General features: G+C 40.2%; 1 protein-coding gene across 2 annotated transcripts; it reads right to left on the bottom strand.

Moving 5' to 3' along the window:
• Nucleotides 1-11,452: 11,452 nt before the first annotated feature.
• On the bottom strand, nucleotides 11,453-18,225 carry LOC147460346 (uncharacterized). 2 transcript variants are annotated; one of them, XM_086511419.1, is made up of 15 exons: nucleotides 18,058-18,225; nucleotides 16,925-17,893; nucleotides 16,732-16,792; nucleotides 16,267-16,656; nucleotides 16,082-16,197; nucleotides 15,871-15,979; nucleotides 15,650-15,795; nucleotides 15,499-15,575; nucleotides 15,268-15,418; nucleotides 15,029-15,167; nucleotides 14,863-14,935; nucleotides 14,600-14,775; nucleotides 13,181-14,365; nucleotides 12,838-13,113; nucleotides 11,453-12,749 (listed from the first exon to the last, which is right to left on the bottom strand). In XM_086511419.1, exons 2-14 carry the CDS (start codon nucleotides 17,815-17,817, stop codon nucleotides 12,877-12,879), a joined length of 3,753 nt encoding a protein of 1,250 aa, XP_086367545.1. In that variant the 5' UTR covers nucleotides 17,818-17,893; nucleotides 18,058-18,225; the 3' UTR covers nucleotides 11,453-12,749; nucleotides 12,838-12,876. The 2 variants fall into 2 exon arrangements, with proteins under 2 accessions (XP_086367545.1, XP_086367546.1); XM_086511420.1 differs by having other exon boundaries at nucleotides 16,925-17,755.
• Between the last annotated feature and the right edge of the window lie 1,809 nt (nucleotides 18,226-20,034).

The following is a 20,034-nucleotide window of genomic DNA, read 5'->3' as shown; positions in this document are numbered from 1 at the left end:
CCCATGACCTAGTAACACTTTGGTTTGATTATTGTATTGCATTGCTTAGCCTTGGATTGGTCCATATTGAGTGTTTTATCTATGATGTAGTGATAGATGCACATGCCATTATCTGCCAATCCCATAGGATGATACAAGGCAAAGTATTGCAAAATGAAATACTCTGACTTGTATCATTCTCAAGGGAGTGATAGATACACATACCATAATTTGGAAATCACATAGGATGATACAAGGTAGAGTGCAGAATGCAATGGGATGGAATTCGGTATACATGTACACAAATTTTGAAGCATCCATTCCTTATGTAGGCCACCAGATTCCTTTGATTTTGAGGAGTCTAACCATTTGGTATGGTGCCAAGTGCTAGCCATAGAAGAGAACGTGAGCAATGTACATTGCATTGGAGCTAAGCATACTTGTCATTACATGGAACTCTTTTTAAAATTGACTCATTATATTTGTAATAAAGATGACTTGCTATCAACAAAAAAGAATGGCTAGCCTCCACAAACTTGTAGGCTTGACAGGAGGAATTGTTATGGTGGTAAGTAGAGTCACTAAATTTTTGCTCTATTTTGGCACCCATTCTATAGCAAAGAGAGAAGCATCAAGGATATCTTCATTTACACATATGGGGTCCTCTCCAAAATTAAGTTGAGAGAGATGATTTTTTCCTTGATGCTTAACCCCTTTTTTTCTTGCAACCTCAAAATCAAACTTCAGTAGTATAATGAACCATTTGACTATTCTACCTGTGTTGCTAGGTTTGTTGACGAAGTAGAGGAGATCTTGGTGGTCTACAATAAAACCAAAATTGTTTGTAGGAAAATACTGCTGAAATTTTTAAACTGAATATATCTTAGATAGACCCTCTTGTTTCATGCTCGTATTACATTCTATCCTTAGAATCGGGGCTCTCTTTATAGGGCTTGCTTAAATAGTTCATAGGACTTTTCACACTCTTCGGTCCATTTAAATTCAACGATGAGCTTGTATAAGTGACAAGCTATCCCCCCAAAAAATAGAATAAACCGTCGATAATAATCGACATGAACCATGAATCTTTAAACTCCCTTATAGTTGGTGGGTGGTTACAATTCTAGAATTACTTTAATTTTTCCTTCATCAGTAGAGATACCATTCTTGGACACTATGTGTCCTAAAATAACTCCATGCTTGACCCAAAACTGGCATTTGAAAGGGTTCAATGAGATACGATATAGCCTACACTTTTCAAACACCTTTTGTAGACGTGATAGATGTTCTTTCCAAGAAGAATAAACACAAAGGTCGTCCAGGGAAGCTTCGAAAAACTCCCTTAAATATTGTCAATATGCATTGCTTTATTAATTGTTGGAATGTAGCAGGGGCATTAGTTAAGCCAAAAGCCATCACACAAAAGCCATCACACAAAATCCAAACACCCCAAATTCCACTATGAAGGCAGTTTTAGCTAGGTCCTCTAGTACAATTGTGATTTGATTGTGGCTTGAGTACCCAACTAAGAAGCTATAAGCCTCCTAGCCTACTACTCTTTCAAGAACATGTTCCAAATATGTGATGGATAATGGTCTTTCTTAGTGGAAACTCAGAGGGCCATGCACTCTGAGTTTCCCATTATTGTTTGGCACAATGACAATTGGAGACACCCATTCCGAGAGCTCAATAGGGTATGTGAATACACATTTGATAAGATTTTTGAGTTCTTCATGAACAATTTTTTAGGGTCTTTGTTGGACTAGTTTAGCATGCTAACTCTATTTCCTTAACTATCACCGGACCATCATAGACTCCATTACATCCATTGGTAGGTTTTCTTTGGGCTTTTGTGTACACAAACTTACACTCCCTTGAGGTGTAGGATTTGAAATACTCAAGTACAAGGTGTAAGTCTGTGAGATATTGTCGTGCTATGGATTGTGATTTTACTTCTGCTTCCTTTTTTTGTTGAGCTAACTCTTGGTTTTGGCATCTCCTTGTAGTAGGAATCATCTTTGGCTTCTCTGTGATCTCTAATTGTGTAATGTCAAGGGATCATGGATTGCGCCATATGACACTCTGAAGGTATTCGCCCCAATTGTCTACCAACTTCCAATGAGCATCACATGCCGCCACCACATAGCTGAGCCAATCCAAAGTGGATTTCTTTTCATTCATTCGAGCACACACATTTGCTCGATAGTGTCGTCTCTTAAATATTTTACTCCTTTTGTATTATTTTCAATTATGAGTTGCATTTAGTGCAAAATCATTGGATGAATCACTACTCGTATCCTCTTCTCTCTAGGATAGATTATCATACAGGGTACTACTAGGCTCCAAAAGGTTCGTTTCCATATTTGTGCCAATATTTATAGTGGGAGCCACATTGCTTGAGGAGAGCTTTGTGCCATTGTAAAAGATTCATATTATGCCAGTTCCTTGAGCTATTGTTACCAACACCACCACTCAACTAACATAGTAAGAGGTCACCTTGTACCATGATGTGTTAGAGACCTGCTCAAATAAAAACATGTATAAATTTAACATTTGCAAGTTGTATAATAAACACACTTGCTAAGTATATGCTATATAAATTTTCAAGTATTTTCATCCAAATGGGAATAAACAATGTTGAAATATAAATTATGATGAGATTACCAACCGCTAATAAGCATGGATTTGAAGCACCTACATGCAAGGTGTAACAAAGAAGGTTTTTTAAGAGGAAGAGTGGTTTTTAAGATCTATTATGTGAAAGATTATAAGGTTATGCAAACTCTACAATGAAAGAGAAGGAGGTGAGTGAGTGCATGTGTGTGTGTGTGTGCGTGCACGCACGCGTGTGCATGTATGTGTGCGTGTGCGTGTGTTCGGCATACAAATACACACACATAGGAGATTTTGATGAAAAATGGTTCAAAATTTGACTTGAACATTTTAAGAGAAATAACGACAATATTAGATGAATTAATGTACAAACTATCACTTACATCCACCCAACGATCAACATTGGTGTCAATTTATAGCACGGGATTGTTGTGATGATCTTTGGTCACCCACGTGTGTGACTTTTGATGCAAACTATGTGGGAAAGCAAATATACACACTTATGTTATGCAAGATGTATGGTTTGTGATATTGTTGAGCACTATGGATGCTAAACCTAAGGATGCAAAGGGGGAAAGCAATTGAAGGGATAAGAGGGATGTAGGGGAGAGGGAGTGAGAGAGGAGGGGAGAGAGTTAGCAGAGAGGAGAGGCAAGGAGAGGGAGAGGTAGGAGAGATGCAGGGGGGGGAGAGAGAGAGAGAGAGAGAGAGAGAGAGAGAGAGAGAGAGAGAGAGAGAGTTTTTAGAGGGAAAAGAAAAATTCAAAAATTGGTCTTCTAGTGAGTATAAGTCCAAAAAAAAGCTTTTTTTGGATATGTATATAGTTTGAGATAAACTTTTGAACAAAAAATAGGTGAAAGTACCGAGTTGGCTTCTGATTGATGTTGTAAGTACTACCAGTTAGTGAGTTGCCATGTGCCTAATTTCAAAGATGGTACCTTGATGGTGATAAAATTAGAAGAATACTGACATGTTGCCAAAAAACCCCGTGGGTTGTGCCAAGTTGGCTTCTAATTGATTGTCGCTAGCCAGTGAGCTACTTGCAAATTGTGATAGATGCTAATCCTTAGTTATTTGGATGTGCTAGCTTGTTGTACTCACCTAGATTAATCCAAAGTGTAGCAACCTGCAAACCGAGGGGGCTATCAACATGGAGGAAATCCATACACTGAACTAAAAAGACCGAGTGTGTCATTTTTCCAAGAAAAAGTTCATATGGACAAATCTTTAAGAAATTGGTGATTCCTAAATTGACTCTAAAGTCTCAAAGTCTCTAATATAGTGTAAATTCAGATAATGTGCAAAATGGTGTTCTTGCACCTTGCTTTTGGGGAAGGAAAAAATATCCTACTTTGGGTACAAAACCAGAAGGAATTACGGAAGGGTTCATATGGTTTTGCAATGATAGCAACACTCATGCCTGTTATATTGATGAGATGATTATGGGACCTCCTGGGCCAGCCCCAAGGATGTGGGTTGTGGAAGAGGGAACTTTTTTGCTTTCATGGGAGGTTGAGATGCTACAAAAAAATTAGATTTGTGCTACAAGATGATGATAATGCGACAACGCAACTGAACAATCACCCTAGATATGGAAAGCATGTTAGATAGAAGTAAAAATTAACCAAAGACTTCAATGGGAGGATATCATTGAGCAAAATCATGCAAGCACAGCTAGTGAGAGAGGTTATATTGGTGCCAAACGTGTCTCATGTTTTTCATGTCATAAAGTCAAGTACCATTTGTTCCGATTGATCGATGCATAGACCAAAGAGAGTTGGTGACAATGAACATCCTTGTTTAACCCCAATAGTGTTACAAAAATTTCTAAAATTTCTCTTCCCATGCGCAATTGTCACAAATCACCTTTTCATAGATTTGAGAAACCGCCAACATAAACACACTTGGCACTTGGAGTTCTTCCATCCTTCGCCACAAATTGTTACATGGAATCAATCAAAGGCTTTCTTAAAGTCCACAAAACAACAATACAATCGCTTGCCTTTCAACCAACTTTTCTCCATGAGAACACGAAGAGTGACAAAATGATCAATGGTATAGCACTCCCCCGGGGAGGTCACCTAATAAAAATGTAACCTATCACGTGAGTTCAATAGAAGGGTATTTAAAGTTCTTGAAAGTTACATAAATATATATATAAAAGGACATTATTTTTTTTAATTTGAAAAAAACTTACAAATTTAAAGAGAAAAGGGTATATTATATTTCTAAAAAAATTCACAAATAAGGGGTTTTACAAACATGTCTTGAACGCATGTGATATGGTAGTTTTACACATAGTGAACCCCTCGAGAGCACTCCAAGCTCGAGATTCAAATGGGGTGATGTATAATGTGACCATTGTAGACTTCCCTCGATGTACTTGTGAGGATTTTCAAAAAAGAGACTACCAATGCCTCACATATGTGCCTTGCAAACACATGTACTTTGTGTGTATTTTTGTATCCTTGGATTGTACTCTACAACTCATGAGTTTTTGCATGTCAAGTTGTACTTACAAAAGTGGAGTTGTTTCAAGGATTGGATGCGAGCAAGAGTTTTAGCATGTCATTGGCTTTACGAGCTAAGTTTTATAGCCCTCTATGGATTGGCCATTTTTTTGGACTACCTGCAATGGCAAATACCATTGTAGGAGGGGTGCCTAGAGTTTTGATAGATTATGTTACTTAATCAAGTACAAATTTACCATTATAGTAACGATCACCTTCATGAGTTGTATTTCACTCCTCTATGGATTAACCATTTTTTTGGATTGCATGCACTTGATATTATGGCAAGGATTAATTAAAAAAAGTGTGACAAACTATTTTTTAAGGCCAGCTCCTTCCACAAGGTAGTACTTGAAAAACTCTTTCAAGCCATGCTCTCAAAACTTTGGCTAAGATCTGGCCATGTGGTCAAATATTAAGCTCATTTTCAAAGTAAGAATTGGGAAATTCCCTAATTCACTAATATGGTGTTAGTTATTGTTTACGAACCTAACACATTATACTTTTTTTCCAAGAAGAACACCAAAACACGTCATTTTTCTGCCAGGCTTTGTGCGTTTAATTGCAAAGACCGTTTGAAGCACCTTCTTCTCTGGCAAGAGACTTGGAGAGACAGCAGCATTTTGCTTGTGATGTGGCACAATATAAACTAGTGTAGTGATAGTAACAAACTTTGGTATGTGGTTTTTGTCAGACTCAATAAAGATTGGTTGCAATTTTTGCACACTCTTTTTTTGTATTGTATTTCTATTCATCTCTTGACTTGGTATCTAGATTCTAGAACTGCTATCTGAGTTGCATCAATAGTACAAACTGCAATCCAATTTGCATTTTCCTCCTCTGCCATAAATCCTTAGAATTCAGGTTTAAACAACAATTTAGTAACTTTGGGAAAAATGCGACAATTCTTCTTACCTCTACTTCTAAGAATCACTAAACTCTGGTTGAGTATGCACATCATTCTTGTCTACAAATAAATGAATGCTAGCATGAAAAGGATTTTCTTCTTCATATTGCAACAAGTTGTCATGTATACACATATTTGTACAAACTACTAAACAAGTGCTATAAGTTTTTTTTTGGAGCCCAATGCTTGTGGCACATGTTACATGTAGGTTGTGCTTACAAGAAAATGTGAAATACGTACGATCACGAGGCATATGCTTGACCCTAATACTCCAAGGGTGGTGCAAATCCTCTCCTTGAAAAGTATTGTGAGATTTTGAAAGAATGCTTTTTGAGAGACAATGATCTTATCAAAAGATTTTGTGAGACTCAAATATTGGTTGAGGCCTCAGTGTGCACCATCTATAGCTTGTGCCTATTTTAGTTGTGCAAGCAAGCATATAGGGTGACATCAATGGGTGGTCCAAATTGTGTTGACATAAACATAGAAAAGAGGTTGCTCCATTCTAGGACTACTTTTAGAGATCTTGCAAGGTGACAACCTTAGGGTCTACTTGCACATATTTGTATAGTTTTACAACAAACCACTTCAAATAAGCATTGAGGCTCAAACTTGAGGTAGAGCGTAATGCATACTCTATGTGCATCTTCGAAGTGTCAGAGCATAATGTATACTCTATGTGCATCTTCAAAGTCTGGATCCAGAAACCCAAAGAAATATTGAATCTCAAACTTGAGATCAAGTGAGATAAAAGCATTCCGTGATGATCCAAAGACATTGCTCTTCTAGAGGCTAGCAAATGGGTTTGTGTGCTCAGTGGGTGGTCTCATGAAAAGCGAGTGGCGTGCACAAGTACATAGTTCAAGACAAAATATCATGTGAAGCTCATTAAGAAAATGCACTTTAATTTTAATTTTGAAATTCAAACTTCCAATCCATCAGATTATTACAATGGTTCTCCCTTGCCGTTAGTTGATGCCATTCACTGTTGTTAGGTGATGCATTGTAGTTTGTTGCCAATGTTGAGCTTAATGTTAGCTTGCATGCATGGTGAAGCCTATGTGATGCACAATATTTTGGGTACAATTTTTGGTGGATTCATGCTTGTACAATTGGGATCCACCATTAATATTGGGGGCAAAGTGCAACCATTCATTTCACTTGACGATGGTGACAATAGCGTAAGATCAGTAATGGCAGACAAGAACCCCTTCCAAGTCTCCCATAAGTGGAAGAAAATGGCAAAGTAACAAGTCGGTGATGGTGGTGACGATAGATACAAAGTGGTGGACAATAGCCCTGACAGTGGTTGTTGCAGAGCGACGGGACTTTGGAATCTTTTTCTTGTTCTTCCGCGTCGGTGCAAGATGTTACAGGGCCAAGAACGGGTGTAGATTTTGATGGGCATTCCAAGATTTCAACTAATTTTTCATTTCAACAGCAACTCAATACTTTATATCAATGCATTTGGGACACTCCACTAAATGGTTCCGTGCGGACGCGGTATGGTGTATGGCAATGAACGGCTGCAAAGATATCTTGACATTTTATGGATTAATGTTATTAGCATCTTCTAATCTCAATGATGGGACACTGACCTAAGTGGTTCCGTGCAAGCGCGGAAGGCTAGATGGCCAGTATATCCGAGTTGTTTTACATCTATTTCTCTACAGCAATGTACTATATCTTAACATGTCAATAATTTATCTCAATATGTCGACATTGCACTAATTTTTTTGTGATCGCTTATGGAAATACACATATACAAAGATATATTGAGCTTTAGAGGATTAACGTAATCCCCAACATAATAGGCAATGCAAAATTCCATTGATATGGGACATTGTCCTTTGTGCTTTCACGTTGATGCAGTATAGTCAAGGGTAATATCCGAGAAGGTTGAAAGCTATGTCCCAATGATATCTTGATGCTTCATCGGTCATCTAAAACGTATGTATTTATACTTTAAAGTCTTCTAGGATGGTCATCCTCATCCACTTTTGGATTATGTAATCCCCAACATAATAGGCAATGCAAAATTCCACTAATATGGGACACTATCCTTTGTGCTTCCACGTCAATGCGGTATATTCAAGGGCAATATCCGAGAAGGTTGAAAGCTATGTCCCAACGCTATCTCAATCCATCATCAATCATCTGAAACATATGTGTTTATACTTTAGAGTCTTCTAGGATGGCCATCCTTGGCAACTTTCAAATTAGGTTTCCTCATTAGCATGGGGAATGAAAATAAGAGTAGAATTCATGAAGGGTTTGACATCAAAAAGGTGAAGACGTCTATCCTTCCCATAATTATTCTATTTCAATGCTTTTTGTGGCACTACCCTTAACTGTCTCACGCTGGCACAAGACAGTTTATGGCAATGTCCCTGTGGGTAGCATGATCGACATTCACGGTTGGCATTTTTGGACCTCATGGAGAGAGACTAGAGTTACTTTTGTATTGTTTAAAGTTGAGTAACAAGTAGGTGTTCATGCAATTATGCTTTATTAAAATGTAAAAATGAGTAATCATTAGTTAGGATTATGTATAAGTTATTTAGAGTTTGTTGAGTATAATCCTTTTAAATTTTTTGGATTATTGTTGAATGTAATCCCTCTTCTTCTAGGGAAAATCCTAAAAGATGCAACATGAGTGCATACACTCCAAAACATGTTTGTAGTGATCAAGTAAGATCGGGGATAGTTGGAGCCCAGTTTTTTGCACACGAAGGCAAGGGAGTTCATTGGTCATAGAGATCCCTTAGGAGCGTCTTGGCAAGAGTGGTCTTTGAAGCTCACAATTCATGGAGAGTTTTTGTATCGGCTAAGGATTTTAGAGCGGCCCGAAAAGAAGGCAACAAGAACTTATTTCTTTGGATTGATTTTGGGCTCGGGCTCGGGCCTCAAAGCTGTGTTGTAACGACTTGGAAGGAGACAATTTTGAAGTTTGGTGTGGCTTGGTGAAATTGTATGGCCCTTGTAGTGCGAGAAGGAACTCAAGTAACTGGCTCTTGTAACTTCAACATGGCCTCGAGTGCCAACGACATCGACCAAAACCAAAAAATGGCTATTGACAGCAGATCCATCACCATCCAGTTAGCAGCCTATGCACTAGCACAGTTCTAAAGGAAATCGTCAAATTGTTTGGCTCGAGATTTTGAAGCAAAAAGAAAATGGAGGAGTTTGCTAGATGAAAAAGGTAAAGGCAAGCTTGAAAAGGACAGTGGTACAAGTACTTAGTTAGCTACCTTGATACCCACAAGGTCTGACTACATTTGTTATAAATGTGACACAACGCTTTGTTTGGCTCGAAAGTTTGAAGCCAAAGACAAAAGCACGAATTCGCAGGAAGTCAAAGACAAAGGCAAACTGGGCAGAGATGACAGTGATAAAGATTTGACAGTGGAGATCGGCTTGGCATGCGCGGTGGCAACCGCAGTGGCTACGACACCAGATTTCTAGTTAGAGGACAAATATTGCCACTAGCTTCAGCCAGAGAGAGGCTTGTGAGTGATAGAGGGGCAAGAAATTTGAACCCTTGTGTTGGAGTTCAACTTACCGATGTTTGAACCCGTGGTTCGGAGTTCAAGGCACATGCATCTGATAGTAGGAAACCAATCAGACATATCTTGGAGTATTTTGGACATGATGTGTTCATAATTCATGAATGGGGATTCTACAACTATATGGGTGTCCATGGTAGCTTCTTCATTGAATTCATCTCACTATTTATGGCCAATATGATCTACAGAGAGGGTGTTATAGTTTTGGCATCTCAAGTGAACTACCCAAAGTGATCCCATTATTTATTTTGACTTTTAGGTATTTATTTTACTTGTTTGTTAAAGTTTGGGTATGGGAATTTATTGAGGTGGGTATATATGAGACCCCTTGCCCCCATTGTACATTGTATCAATTATTCATTGCCAAGATTGATTAGTTCAAGAGACTCTCTCTCTCTCTCTCTCTCTCTCTCTCTCTCTCTCTCTCTCTCTATATATATATATATATATATATATATATATATATCGTTCTCTCTCTCTTCTTGTTCCATTTGCATTTTGCATGTTTTTTTGTGTTCGCTCGGTAAAGTTTGCTCGATGCTTGGTAAGACTCAACGTGGTGTGCTACCGCGTGGTGTGGGAGCTTTTTCTACAGGTCGATTGATGTTGGAGCACTGTTTTCTTATAACGTGATGACTAAGTTGACCTAAAGTTGCAGAGCACCAGACTACTGATCCACCGATTTGATGGCTCACTTGAGTTATTAAGTCCCGTTGTGTGCCGAGTTGTCGGATTAAGCTAATCTTTATGCACCCCTTTGCAATGGTCTGACAAGATGCCAAGTGGGGCAGTAGCCAATAGCTTATTAAAGTCCTTGAAATAAGCTACATCCCCCAGTCCTTTGTTTGTGTCAAAAGATGGTTCTCCACTATCAATGTGAGTCACTTTAGGGAGAGAGAAATCGTAGCTCTAAGATAACTCCAACAAAAAAACCCTCCTAATGTCAAACTCTAGCTCGTAATGCAAGCTCCTAAGTGATTAATTAGATATCTTTCATGCTAATCAACATCCTAACCAAGTTTGAGAGTAGTGGCCACTAACTAAGGATCTAATGATGACTAGGAGATACTGACCATGCTAATGGCTCTGATAACAATTGTAGAGATTAGGGAGGATATGAAAGAGAAGCATTAATAGTGTTGGCATACCAATGATAAAGCTAATTACACAATGGAAATAGAGTAGAATATAGACATATTACTAGGTTGATTTATCATACCATAAAGGTGTATACAAAAGGCTCATTATATAGAGTTAGTGCAAGCTTCTCATCTGGCATCATTGATGACTTCATACCTTGGGTGATTTTTTCCACATGCTATCACATGTTTCTATGCCACACCTACGCATCCCAATTGACTAGAGGTGTTACACACACGTATGGGCTAAAGCCCAAACCCTTACATACTTTAAAAATCAAACTCGCTTATGCAAACAAGAAGACCACATGCATAAGAAATAGATCGGTCATTATGTATTCCAAAGTGCGGTACAACTATTAGAGCACAGATTATTGTCAAGATCATGATCCGAGTTTCAACATTTACTATACATGCCAAACATGGAAAGTAAGAGAGTCATCTGGAGTAGAATGTGATGAGTGAATCACAAAAAGCCTATTCTAAGAGGAGTTTTTCTACCAAGGCAATAGGCTATCACCTGAAATTGGCAATACTAAGAATGAAACAGACTCAAGCAAGATGTTGATCAATATGTATGCCAAGTGCATGCAATTTTCAAAGCACAAGCATCTATTTTGAGAGGTCATCTCTTGACCTATCCTTGGGGCAAGGTAAGTTGAAAAGAATGGCATCTGCTAAACAAGCCAAACAAGGAAACTACTTGATTGAGATGACTCTTGTTTCGTGACTCATGAAAAAGATGTGCCAAGAGGATGAATTCTTAGCAAGGCAATAAAAATACAAGCCTTTTTTACAATATTGGGTTACATGACATGGACACAAACTATGGAAACATGTTGGTCACTATGTATGCCAAGTGCTGTGCAATTACAAGAGCACATGCCTTTGACCAGCTTTAGAAGTTTAAAGTGGTTCACATTTAGGCTAAGACATAGTGCGCATCTATATATCGAAACTTCTCTTCTGGCTGCACATACCATTGCTCAAGAGGTTGTTATTTGAAAAGGAGAATTGTCCCACCACAGGAAAAATATAGACTTTTTTCTATTTGAACCTCTTCATCAACTCTAGCAAGTGGCACCACAAATGGCACGACCCTTTGAGGTGGTGGGAGTCTCTCTCATACTCATAACCAGTAGGAGACTGTAAACTAGGACAAGAGTTGCTTCAATTGTGCACTGAAGCTACTGATATCTACTTTGCAATCAAGCTAACGATTTTTTGCCATTGTTAACTATTCCAATAATTACTTTCTAGCTTATGGGCGCTTCTCATCGGATTAAGCCTTTTTCAACCAGGCATTACCAAACTTTAGCAATGGGGAGGGGACTGGGAGCCCTGTGAGGTTGGCCTTGCTTTTCATGACTGCCAGAAGCCCTAGACCTCGGAAAATCGGATTGAAAGCCAGAAGCGAAATTGGTGAGCGTGAGCAATCACGTGTGAGGTTTTCATGGCTTCATGTGCGGCTTCATGGTGAGGTTTCATGGTTTCATGTGCGGCTTTGATTACCTAACGTAACCTCGCCTGTGACACCTTGCCCATTACAAGCGTACATAGTTTTATCTTTTCTTTTGTTGTCTGCTAAACACTGCAAGCACTGCAAGCTGTTGCCTGAGTGCCAGGCGAGTTACCGTGATAGCAAGCTTTAGAATCGAGCAGGTTGGCCCTGCGTTTCTGTCTTGCCAGCAACCCCAGACCTCAGATTAAGATGATTTGTAGGCCAGAAGGGTTTAATACATAAAATTTCGGGAAGAGTGGTGAGGAGCAGTCACGTGTTCTGTATGTTTTTTCTTAAAATTTCGGGAAGAGACCTGGTGAGGAGCAGTCACGTGTTCTGTATGTTTAGTTTTGATTACCTGGCCTAACCATGCCTGTACATCTTGCCTATAACAAGCTTACATGCTTTGGCTACAAAGCTGTTAACAACATTGCTCTTGGATGTTGCCTGGCTAATTTTTTATGAAAGCCAAGCAATGTCAAACTGTAAGACAATTTTGATCTCCATTACCTGGCCTGTGTCAGCTTTGGCAACCTGTAAATGGGGAACCATCGTTAGGCAACAGTTCAACTTCTACAGGTTGAAAACAGACATCAATAATGATAATGATATGAGTTATCACCTAAGCATTTGATAAAGATCTTTTCAGTCCCTCCTCTAATCAGTACTGTGCCATCCAATCACGGGTTCTGCCTTGACAAACAAAGCATTGCTGAAGGCTTTGATTCTTATGTAACTGATGCTTGCACAGTGAGCATATAGCTTTGTGAGCACAGGGAAGTGCAACCCACACAGCAGCCTTATCACCACAAATAACACATGGCATTGGAGGAGTTTCTGTAAATCTAAACGGAGAGTCCAGAGAGTCATCCGATGTGAGGCTGCTTTGTGGTGATTCCTGACAAAATGGGAAAATTGTATTAGGACTGCAACAGGTGAATTTAGAGCACTAATCAATCACTTACCTCTCCTGTAGCAGCTAAATTCATTTGCTGAATAAGGTTTCTGCATCCTTCAAACACGTTGAAATTCCATGGATTGTAGAGGGACACTGCCCCTTGTTTGTAGGTTGGCATGGCTCTATTTTGAAATGGAGAACTTGGGATTGCATGTTCCATGTATGGGTTATGATAGACATCAAGAAAAGAGAGTAAGTTCTGCTGCTGGGGAGGCTGGGTTGCAGGAGTGTCAAGATGTGAGGAATCATGTGTCATGGGAGCATTTGCAAGTTGTGGTTGTAAATATCGCAGTGCTGGGTTATTTCCAGAAATTTCTTGCTCCCATGTCTTGCAGACTTCCACTGTTGGCACCTTCTCTATAAGGGTCTGATGGGGCTCTTTTCTGTCTGACATCAACGGCAAACAAGAATCGTTTGAAACCGTACAGGTTTGCTGGCCAGTATATACGGAGGACCCTGCGGAGAAATCGTGAGTGTTATACTCAGCACTATGGTTGGGCCCACTATTGTCTATTAGTGGTTGGGGTTTCATAGGCACAGAATTTTCAGAGGTCTTCTGCACACCAGTATCATCCCCTGCCAAAGTAGCAATATTTTGGGAAGCAGCAGCAGCGTATGTGCGGCCCTCATGCACTAAAGAGGACGCTAAAATTTTTGTGGCTGTCATGGTTTGGGGAGGTTTCGGAATCAGATTCTGCTGTTGGCGAACTTGCAGGACAACATGGGTTGCAGGCCCTCTTCCAACAGGGACGATTTTCATTCTACATAATTCTGGCATTGTGCGCAAAAAATCGCTCAGCTTTGAGAACCCCAGTGCTGTGTGATCAAGCTCCATGCCACATGTAGCTCTAAAGTCAGCCTTCACTGATGACAGTGGGTAAAATTCTCCCCCATGTTGCCGAGTAGAAGCTGCAGATAAAAATGTAGGCAGCCACTTTTTGAAAACAGGTAGCCATGGTGGGTGGCATGGACTCGGATGGCTCAAAGAAGTATTCACAGTGTCATTTGTAGAGGCAGCAGCTTCACCTTTTTGTACAATAAATGTCTCACCCTTTGACATGATGCTACAACTAATTACATCCTTGGTTGTATCCTGGGCATGTGAGAGCAGTCTAGGGGGATTTGGGGAGTGGATGTCAAGCATGTCCTCATTTGCTCTTTTGGGGGGCTGGAAGGCAGCTTTGATTTCAACCTGTAGAATGGCAGCAGTTAATTGGTCAGAAATCAACAAGGAAAAAACAGACTTTAAATGTTCGAAAGAGATAAATTTCCTCTTGATGGGCTCAGTATAGACTCAGAACATACTCTTCTGTAATTCAAAAGATAAATTTCCTCTTGATGGGCTCAGTATAGACTCAGAACATACTCTTCTGTAATTCAAAAGATAAATTTCCTCTCAATGAACTCAGAATAGACTCATACATACTCTTTTGCCGTAAATGATCAGATAATGCTGTCTGACTGCAGCAACGCATGATGCTTCTTTAACAAATGTAACAAATCCAAATCCTCTAGATTGGATGTGGCCACCAGTCTGAGTACTCATGACTATAGCTTCCTCGACTGGTCCAAATTCAGCTTCAAAACAATCCTTCAAATCATCTGCAGTATTGCAGTGTTTTCCTTCCAAATTAAAAGTGACTAGAAAATGGTCACAATCAACCGCAGTTTAAATTTGAAGATGTCTACCTGACCCTATAGAAGGTGACAGGCCTCCCACAAAGATCTTCTTTTGATTAGAAGCTGCATCTGTTGCTTTAGTCTGTCAATCAACAGCGAATCCAGTACAATTATGTCGGGTAGGCAACTTAGATGCACAGCTTCATCTCAGAAGAAATGTTTGTTACAAGGTTACCTTTACTTGAACTTCTGGCCGCAGCTCTTGTTCACTATGGGCATAGAAGCATCCTTCACCCCGAGCACATCCTCCTGGCATCATGTGATATCGACAAAGTGCAGTTTTTGCATGTTGTGCCTTTAGCAACCAGTTTGACCTGCAGGGTTTACAATATTAGGTACTTCAAATCTATCCATGCATGAAAGCCATTTTATTTTGGAGAGGGTCAATAAGCAAAACAAGAAGTTCTTCTTTACTCGTCGGGATCATCCTGGGAGTTGATAAACTTATCGATATTCTCAATTGTGGGTCCATTTTCTAGATTTGACAACCCTTGGACAGCTTGAGTTTGATGTCTTTGCATAGTTGTACTGAAGAACTTGGAGTCTGGAATTTTTTTGAGTTTTCCTGCAGGGATAGATACATTGCCTTATTGCAACCCAAACTTGTACATCATCTGAAAAAGTTTTGATAAAAGGCATCTTCACCACTTGAGCTCGTTCCATATTCGGAAAGAAGCACTCTCATATCCTGTGAGTTGGCAAAATCTACAGGCCTTTGCCTCCTGATATAAGATGAATCAGAGTCATTTATCCTGCAAGAATAAAGCTCTTACCAAAAGCTTCAAAATTTTCTTACCTTAGGTTTAGAGCCTGCGAATTAGATCCAAACTGAAGAAGTAGCTTTACACAATCAATATGATTGTTTTTTACAGCCAGAAAGAGTGGAGTCTCTCTTGTTACAGCTGCTATGTGGACAGCACTTGGATCTTGTGCTAGCAAAAGCTGAAACAAGAAGATCACATGCTCAAGTTGCACCAGTTAAGGCTCAGGCTCCAAAAAGATTAATTTACTTCAAACCTGCAGTGCTTGGAGGTGTCCTTGCCCAGCTGCAACATGTACTGGCGTGTAACCTAGCTTGTTTCTTACACCTACAGCTGATCCGAGTGTAACAAGTTGCCAAATGACCCTACCAGTTTGATGAAGGCAAAAGATTTTCAGGTGCACCCTTGCTCAGAGCAGTAAACTGAATTAAGGCTAAATTGCTACTATATCAAAAGAGAGACATAACCTTAGTCCCTTCGTAGTTTTGAGACACCAATGTAGGGCTGTATTTCCATCTGCATCTGTGTCATGTATGTAGGTTCTATCAATCAGCAAAATCTTGAGAACGGTCTCATCTCCTGCCTGACATGAGTGGGAGCTTCATCATACATCATTAGTTGAAATTTGTTTGAAGCAAAACTTAAGCATTACCTGTGCAGCCCTTAAAAGGGCCGATGGTTTTAATTTTAGAGGTTGACACTCAGGATGTGATGAAGATTTCTCCAACTCGCCCTTCAAACACACTATTATTTCCAAACATTTCAAAACAGAGAATTTGTGTTTCTCACTCTCACTCTCATTACTATCAGAAGTTCTTGTGCAGTTTTTCTGACTGTCTGAATGTCCTGTACCCCTAGACAGAGCCTTTCCAACCACAAGGTCCAGAAATGATTCATATTTGTGGTCTTCTCCGAGTAGAGAATTTCCTACTGCTATTATAAGAGCTGTTAGTGCAGGTGAATGTCCATCACAAGCCAAACTGCATGCTAGGCGCAGGACTCCCTTGGTATGGCAAGTCAGGAGCTTAATTATATCTAAGTCCTGTAGAAATCAATACACAGTGGTCAATGGATGGGCAAGGGATTCAATATATGCTCGGCATGAAGGATTAACTACCTCAGTCCTGAAGAATTCGATAATCTCAGCAGCAGAGCGAGTTTGTAAATCCGAGGGCCACCTAACGTTTCATCAGGTTAGACACTTTGATACAGACAAAGAGCTCTGGCAGAGCGCCGGACAGAGGAACTCCATTTCGTATCCAGCCTATCTTAATGATGACAGAAGTTACTTATTGGAGCTTATCACGCACCTCTTGTTTTGAAGAGCCAACTTAAGAGGAGTACAACCGTCATTAGAGCTTATATCTGGCTTGGCACGCTTTTGCAGCAGTAACTCGATGCAACGGGTAGAAAGATTGCTCGCAGCGTGGTGAAGAGCAGTTTTTCCATTATCGTCAACTGCGTTCACAGGTGAGGAAAGCCCTGCCACCCCTCCCATCAGGGCTTGAGCACAGGCAACGGAATCTAGTTTACAAGCGAGATGCAAAAGCCTGTGCGGAAACCAAAAGCCAAGAACGGCTTGAAAGTCCTCAGCTTTGCGCACCAGAACTTTCTCTTCTGCACTTGAAACCTGCAGTATTTTCCGCAAGAGGCAAACAAGGGCTTCCGCATTGTCGTGGCAGACAAAATCAATCAAAGAAGTCTCTATATCAACTCGGGGACTGTCCAGGACGTCTCTCTTCTGCACACGAATCGCTAGAGATGTAGGGTGTGCGTCTTGTGTTGACTCTGCTACGCAAGTTTCGCTGAGTGTGGTGACTATCTTCTGGCTCTTTGTGGTATCTGTCATACTCACATTCATTGCATTTAAGTTCAGAGACGGAATTCCATAAGTGTCAGAGCCGCAGCTGAAGAGCATTCCACGCAGTAAGTGCATACTGTCAGGTTGATTCAACTCGGAAAGAGCGAGGCGAGCTGCTGTATATTCTTTCTTTGAACAATACTCTCTGTATGTTGGCGAGCTCGTAGAGGAGTTTTCCCGCTCCTCGACAGTAGAGTTAGAGTCCTCGACCATTTTGCTGCCTTGATCCAGCCTCATGTTTGGCTGTCCTGCAATAGACCTGCACTCTTCTGGTCGAGGTCTGCAACGTGGAGCCATGCCAGTTACTGGTATTGCATTGCATTCGTGATGCTTCCAATCCATGATCTAAGGAGAATGCTGTATGACATGCAGCTGTGCACAATGGAAAGCAAGGCAAAGGAACAGCCTGCAGAGTTCCCTAGACAACGTGGAGGCGGATGGTTAATCTGCCTGTGTTGACGTTCTAAAGAAGGTAGTTATTGAAGCCATGAAAGCTATACGTCTGACTAAAAACCTCAAGGCTGCAAGAAAGTAGGATAAGGTGCTTCAAAGAGAAACGATGTTTGAGCAGAGAAGTGATACCTTGCAATTGCTGGAGCAGCAGAGACAACGTCGACGACGTTTCTGAAGACGAGTTATAAGAGGGCAAAACTCTAATTAGGAATGACAAAAAAGATGGAAGGCCATTATATACCCAACGTCGATTTGAAACTGTAGTCAGGGGCATGCTAGCTAGGGTTCAGCGGGTAGCTGAGTGACCAAACTCGTCAGAACATTTGGCGGTAAAGACCGAAAATCGAATTTGGTGCGCATTCTTTAACTGTTAAAAAGTAATTTCGATGTATTGATTGGTCAGATTGGTGTCCATTTAAAAGGTCTCCGTACTTTTTCAAATTGCCCGTTGCATTTTTTTCTGTCCATTGGGAAAAATCGAGAAGGTCGGGACTTCGACTCCGACTCAGCAATGCTCGAATTAGTGTAATGGCACCTACAAATTTTGAAATTTACCTCTAAATTTTAAATTTGAAGGCGAAAGAACGCACAAAATTTAGAGAAGTTCAGTGTAAAATCCTGAAACTTTACTTATTTTACCTCTAAAATCTTGCAGATGTGGGTTTGCAAAGTTTTTGGACAAAAGTTTTAAAAAGTTTTTTCGAGAACTGGAGGTCATCGTCAACTACTGTGCCATGAATACTTCGTAGGGAACACGTCGATTCAAAGTAGATCACCATTCCAATGGAAGGGTAGTATTGTACTTGTTGAAACTCCCAAAGTGTGTGTATACAATCGTCCAAACCTAGCAACAATTGAAAGTTAGAAGTCAACAGATGTAGATAGTAATAAAAATATACAAACATGAGTTCAAAAGTTCATGACAATTGCAATATGTGCTTGCATGCTTGTGCTCAAAAAGAAAAGAAAAACCATATGCATGTATCGTATGGAGGTAGCACAGTCCTCACTCAGTTATTAGAAACAAATCTTAGGGAACGTGGTCTTCCCCCGTATACTTGTTTCCTCCCGCAGTGTTGAAGGATCGCCATATGCTTCTCCTCCATCGTCATGTTTGCTTCTCCTCCAAGGTAGAAGGGTCACCTTTACTTGGATGCAGAATGCATTAGGATAAATGCATTACCTTCAAGTTGGTGAAATAGTGGCATCACAATGATCTTGTTACAATGATATGTGCAACAAGCATCCAAAAGTGTGGCTAGGTACCTACAATGCCTCCTTTGTCCATACACACTTGGCCTCGTATTTTTGTAAGGCAAACCTACGTGAATGTTCATCTATAGCTCACTATATTTCTTCCATATTTTGACATGGATATGCCGCAAGAACTTTAGCGTTGCCATTCATTTATGACCAGGCAATCAAGCAGACACACAGAGAATCAATTTTAGTTATGGATATTTCTGCAATAGCTCCACACAAAGGCCTACATTTTTTTCTGCAATATACTTGAATTGATCTCTCGCTCTTCCTCATCACTCCACTCCCTTGCTTCACTATTTTTGTATTTGCACCTTTGCAAGTCCTCTTCTTGTTGCCTCCAGCCTTGCTAGATATATCCTCCAATAAGAGCACTCCAAGGCCTTCGTTTGGCAAGAAACCCTCACTTCATAGCTAGTTAAAATAGCCACAAGTTTCCTTCCAAGAAACCCTCACTTCACATGTGGTTAAAACAGCCAAGAGCTTCCTTTCCACATCGACCATGTTGGGCATATCTTGCAATCAACGCATCCAAAGCTTCCTTGGCCGACCTTGCTAGGATATCCTTCCATAAGAGCACTCCAAGGATTTGTTCTAGTAAGAAACCCTCACTTCCCATCTAGTTAGAATAGCCAAGAGCTTCCTTCCCACAGCCATTTTGGGATTATCCTACAACCAACGCACTCCAAGATTTGAAATTTCACACATAAAGCTCAGATCAATCATTTTCGTGCTTTTGTAAGGGCACCATATTGTGCATGCATATCAGACATTCGCTTTGACAAAGCTTTCTTGGAGAGACTTGCTTCGGCATATTCTCCCATAAGAGCACCCCAAGAACTTTTT

This window comes from Adiantum capillus-veneris, chromosome 4, assembly GCF_014529385.1.
Source record: "Adiantum capillus-veneris isolate H3 chromosome 4, ASM1452938v2, whole genome shotgun sequence".
Lineage (NCBI taxonomy): Eukaryota > Viridiplantae > Streptophyta > Polypodiopsida > Polypodiales > Pteridaceae > Adiantum > Adiantum capillus-veneris.
This window is presented reverse-complemented; position numbering and strand designations above follow the sequence as displayed.

Bases quoted from the DNA above. Each gene is read 5' to 3' on its own strand.
- LOC147460346 (XM_086511419.1), bottom strand. From the start codon at position 17,817: ATGGATTGGAAGCATCACGAATGCAATGCAATACCAGTAACTGGCATG. The intron at 15,796-15,870 runs GTTTGAAGTAAA...TTCTTGTTTCAG, and splicing joins GACACCTCCAAGCACTGCAG to CTTTTGCTAGCACAAGATCC. The intron at 13,114-13,180 runs GTAAGTGATTGA...CCATTTTGTCAG, and splicing joins ATTTAGCTGCTACAGGAGAG to GAATCACCACAAAGCAGCCT.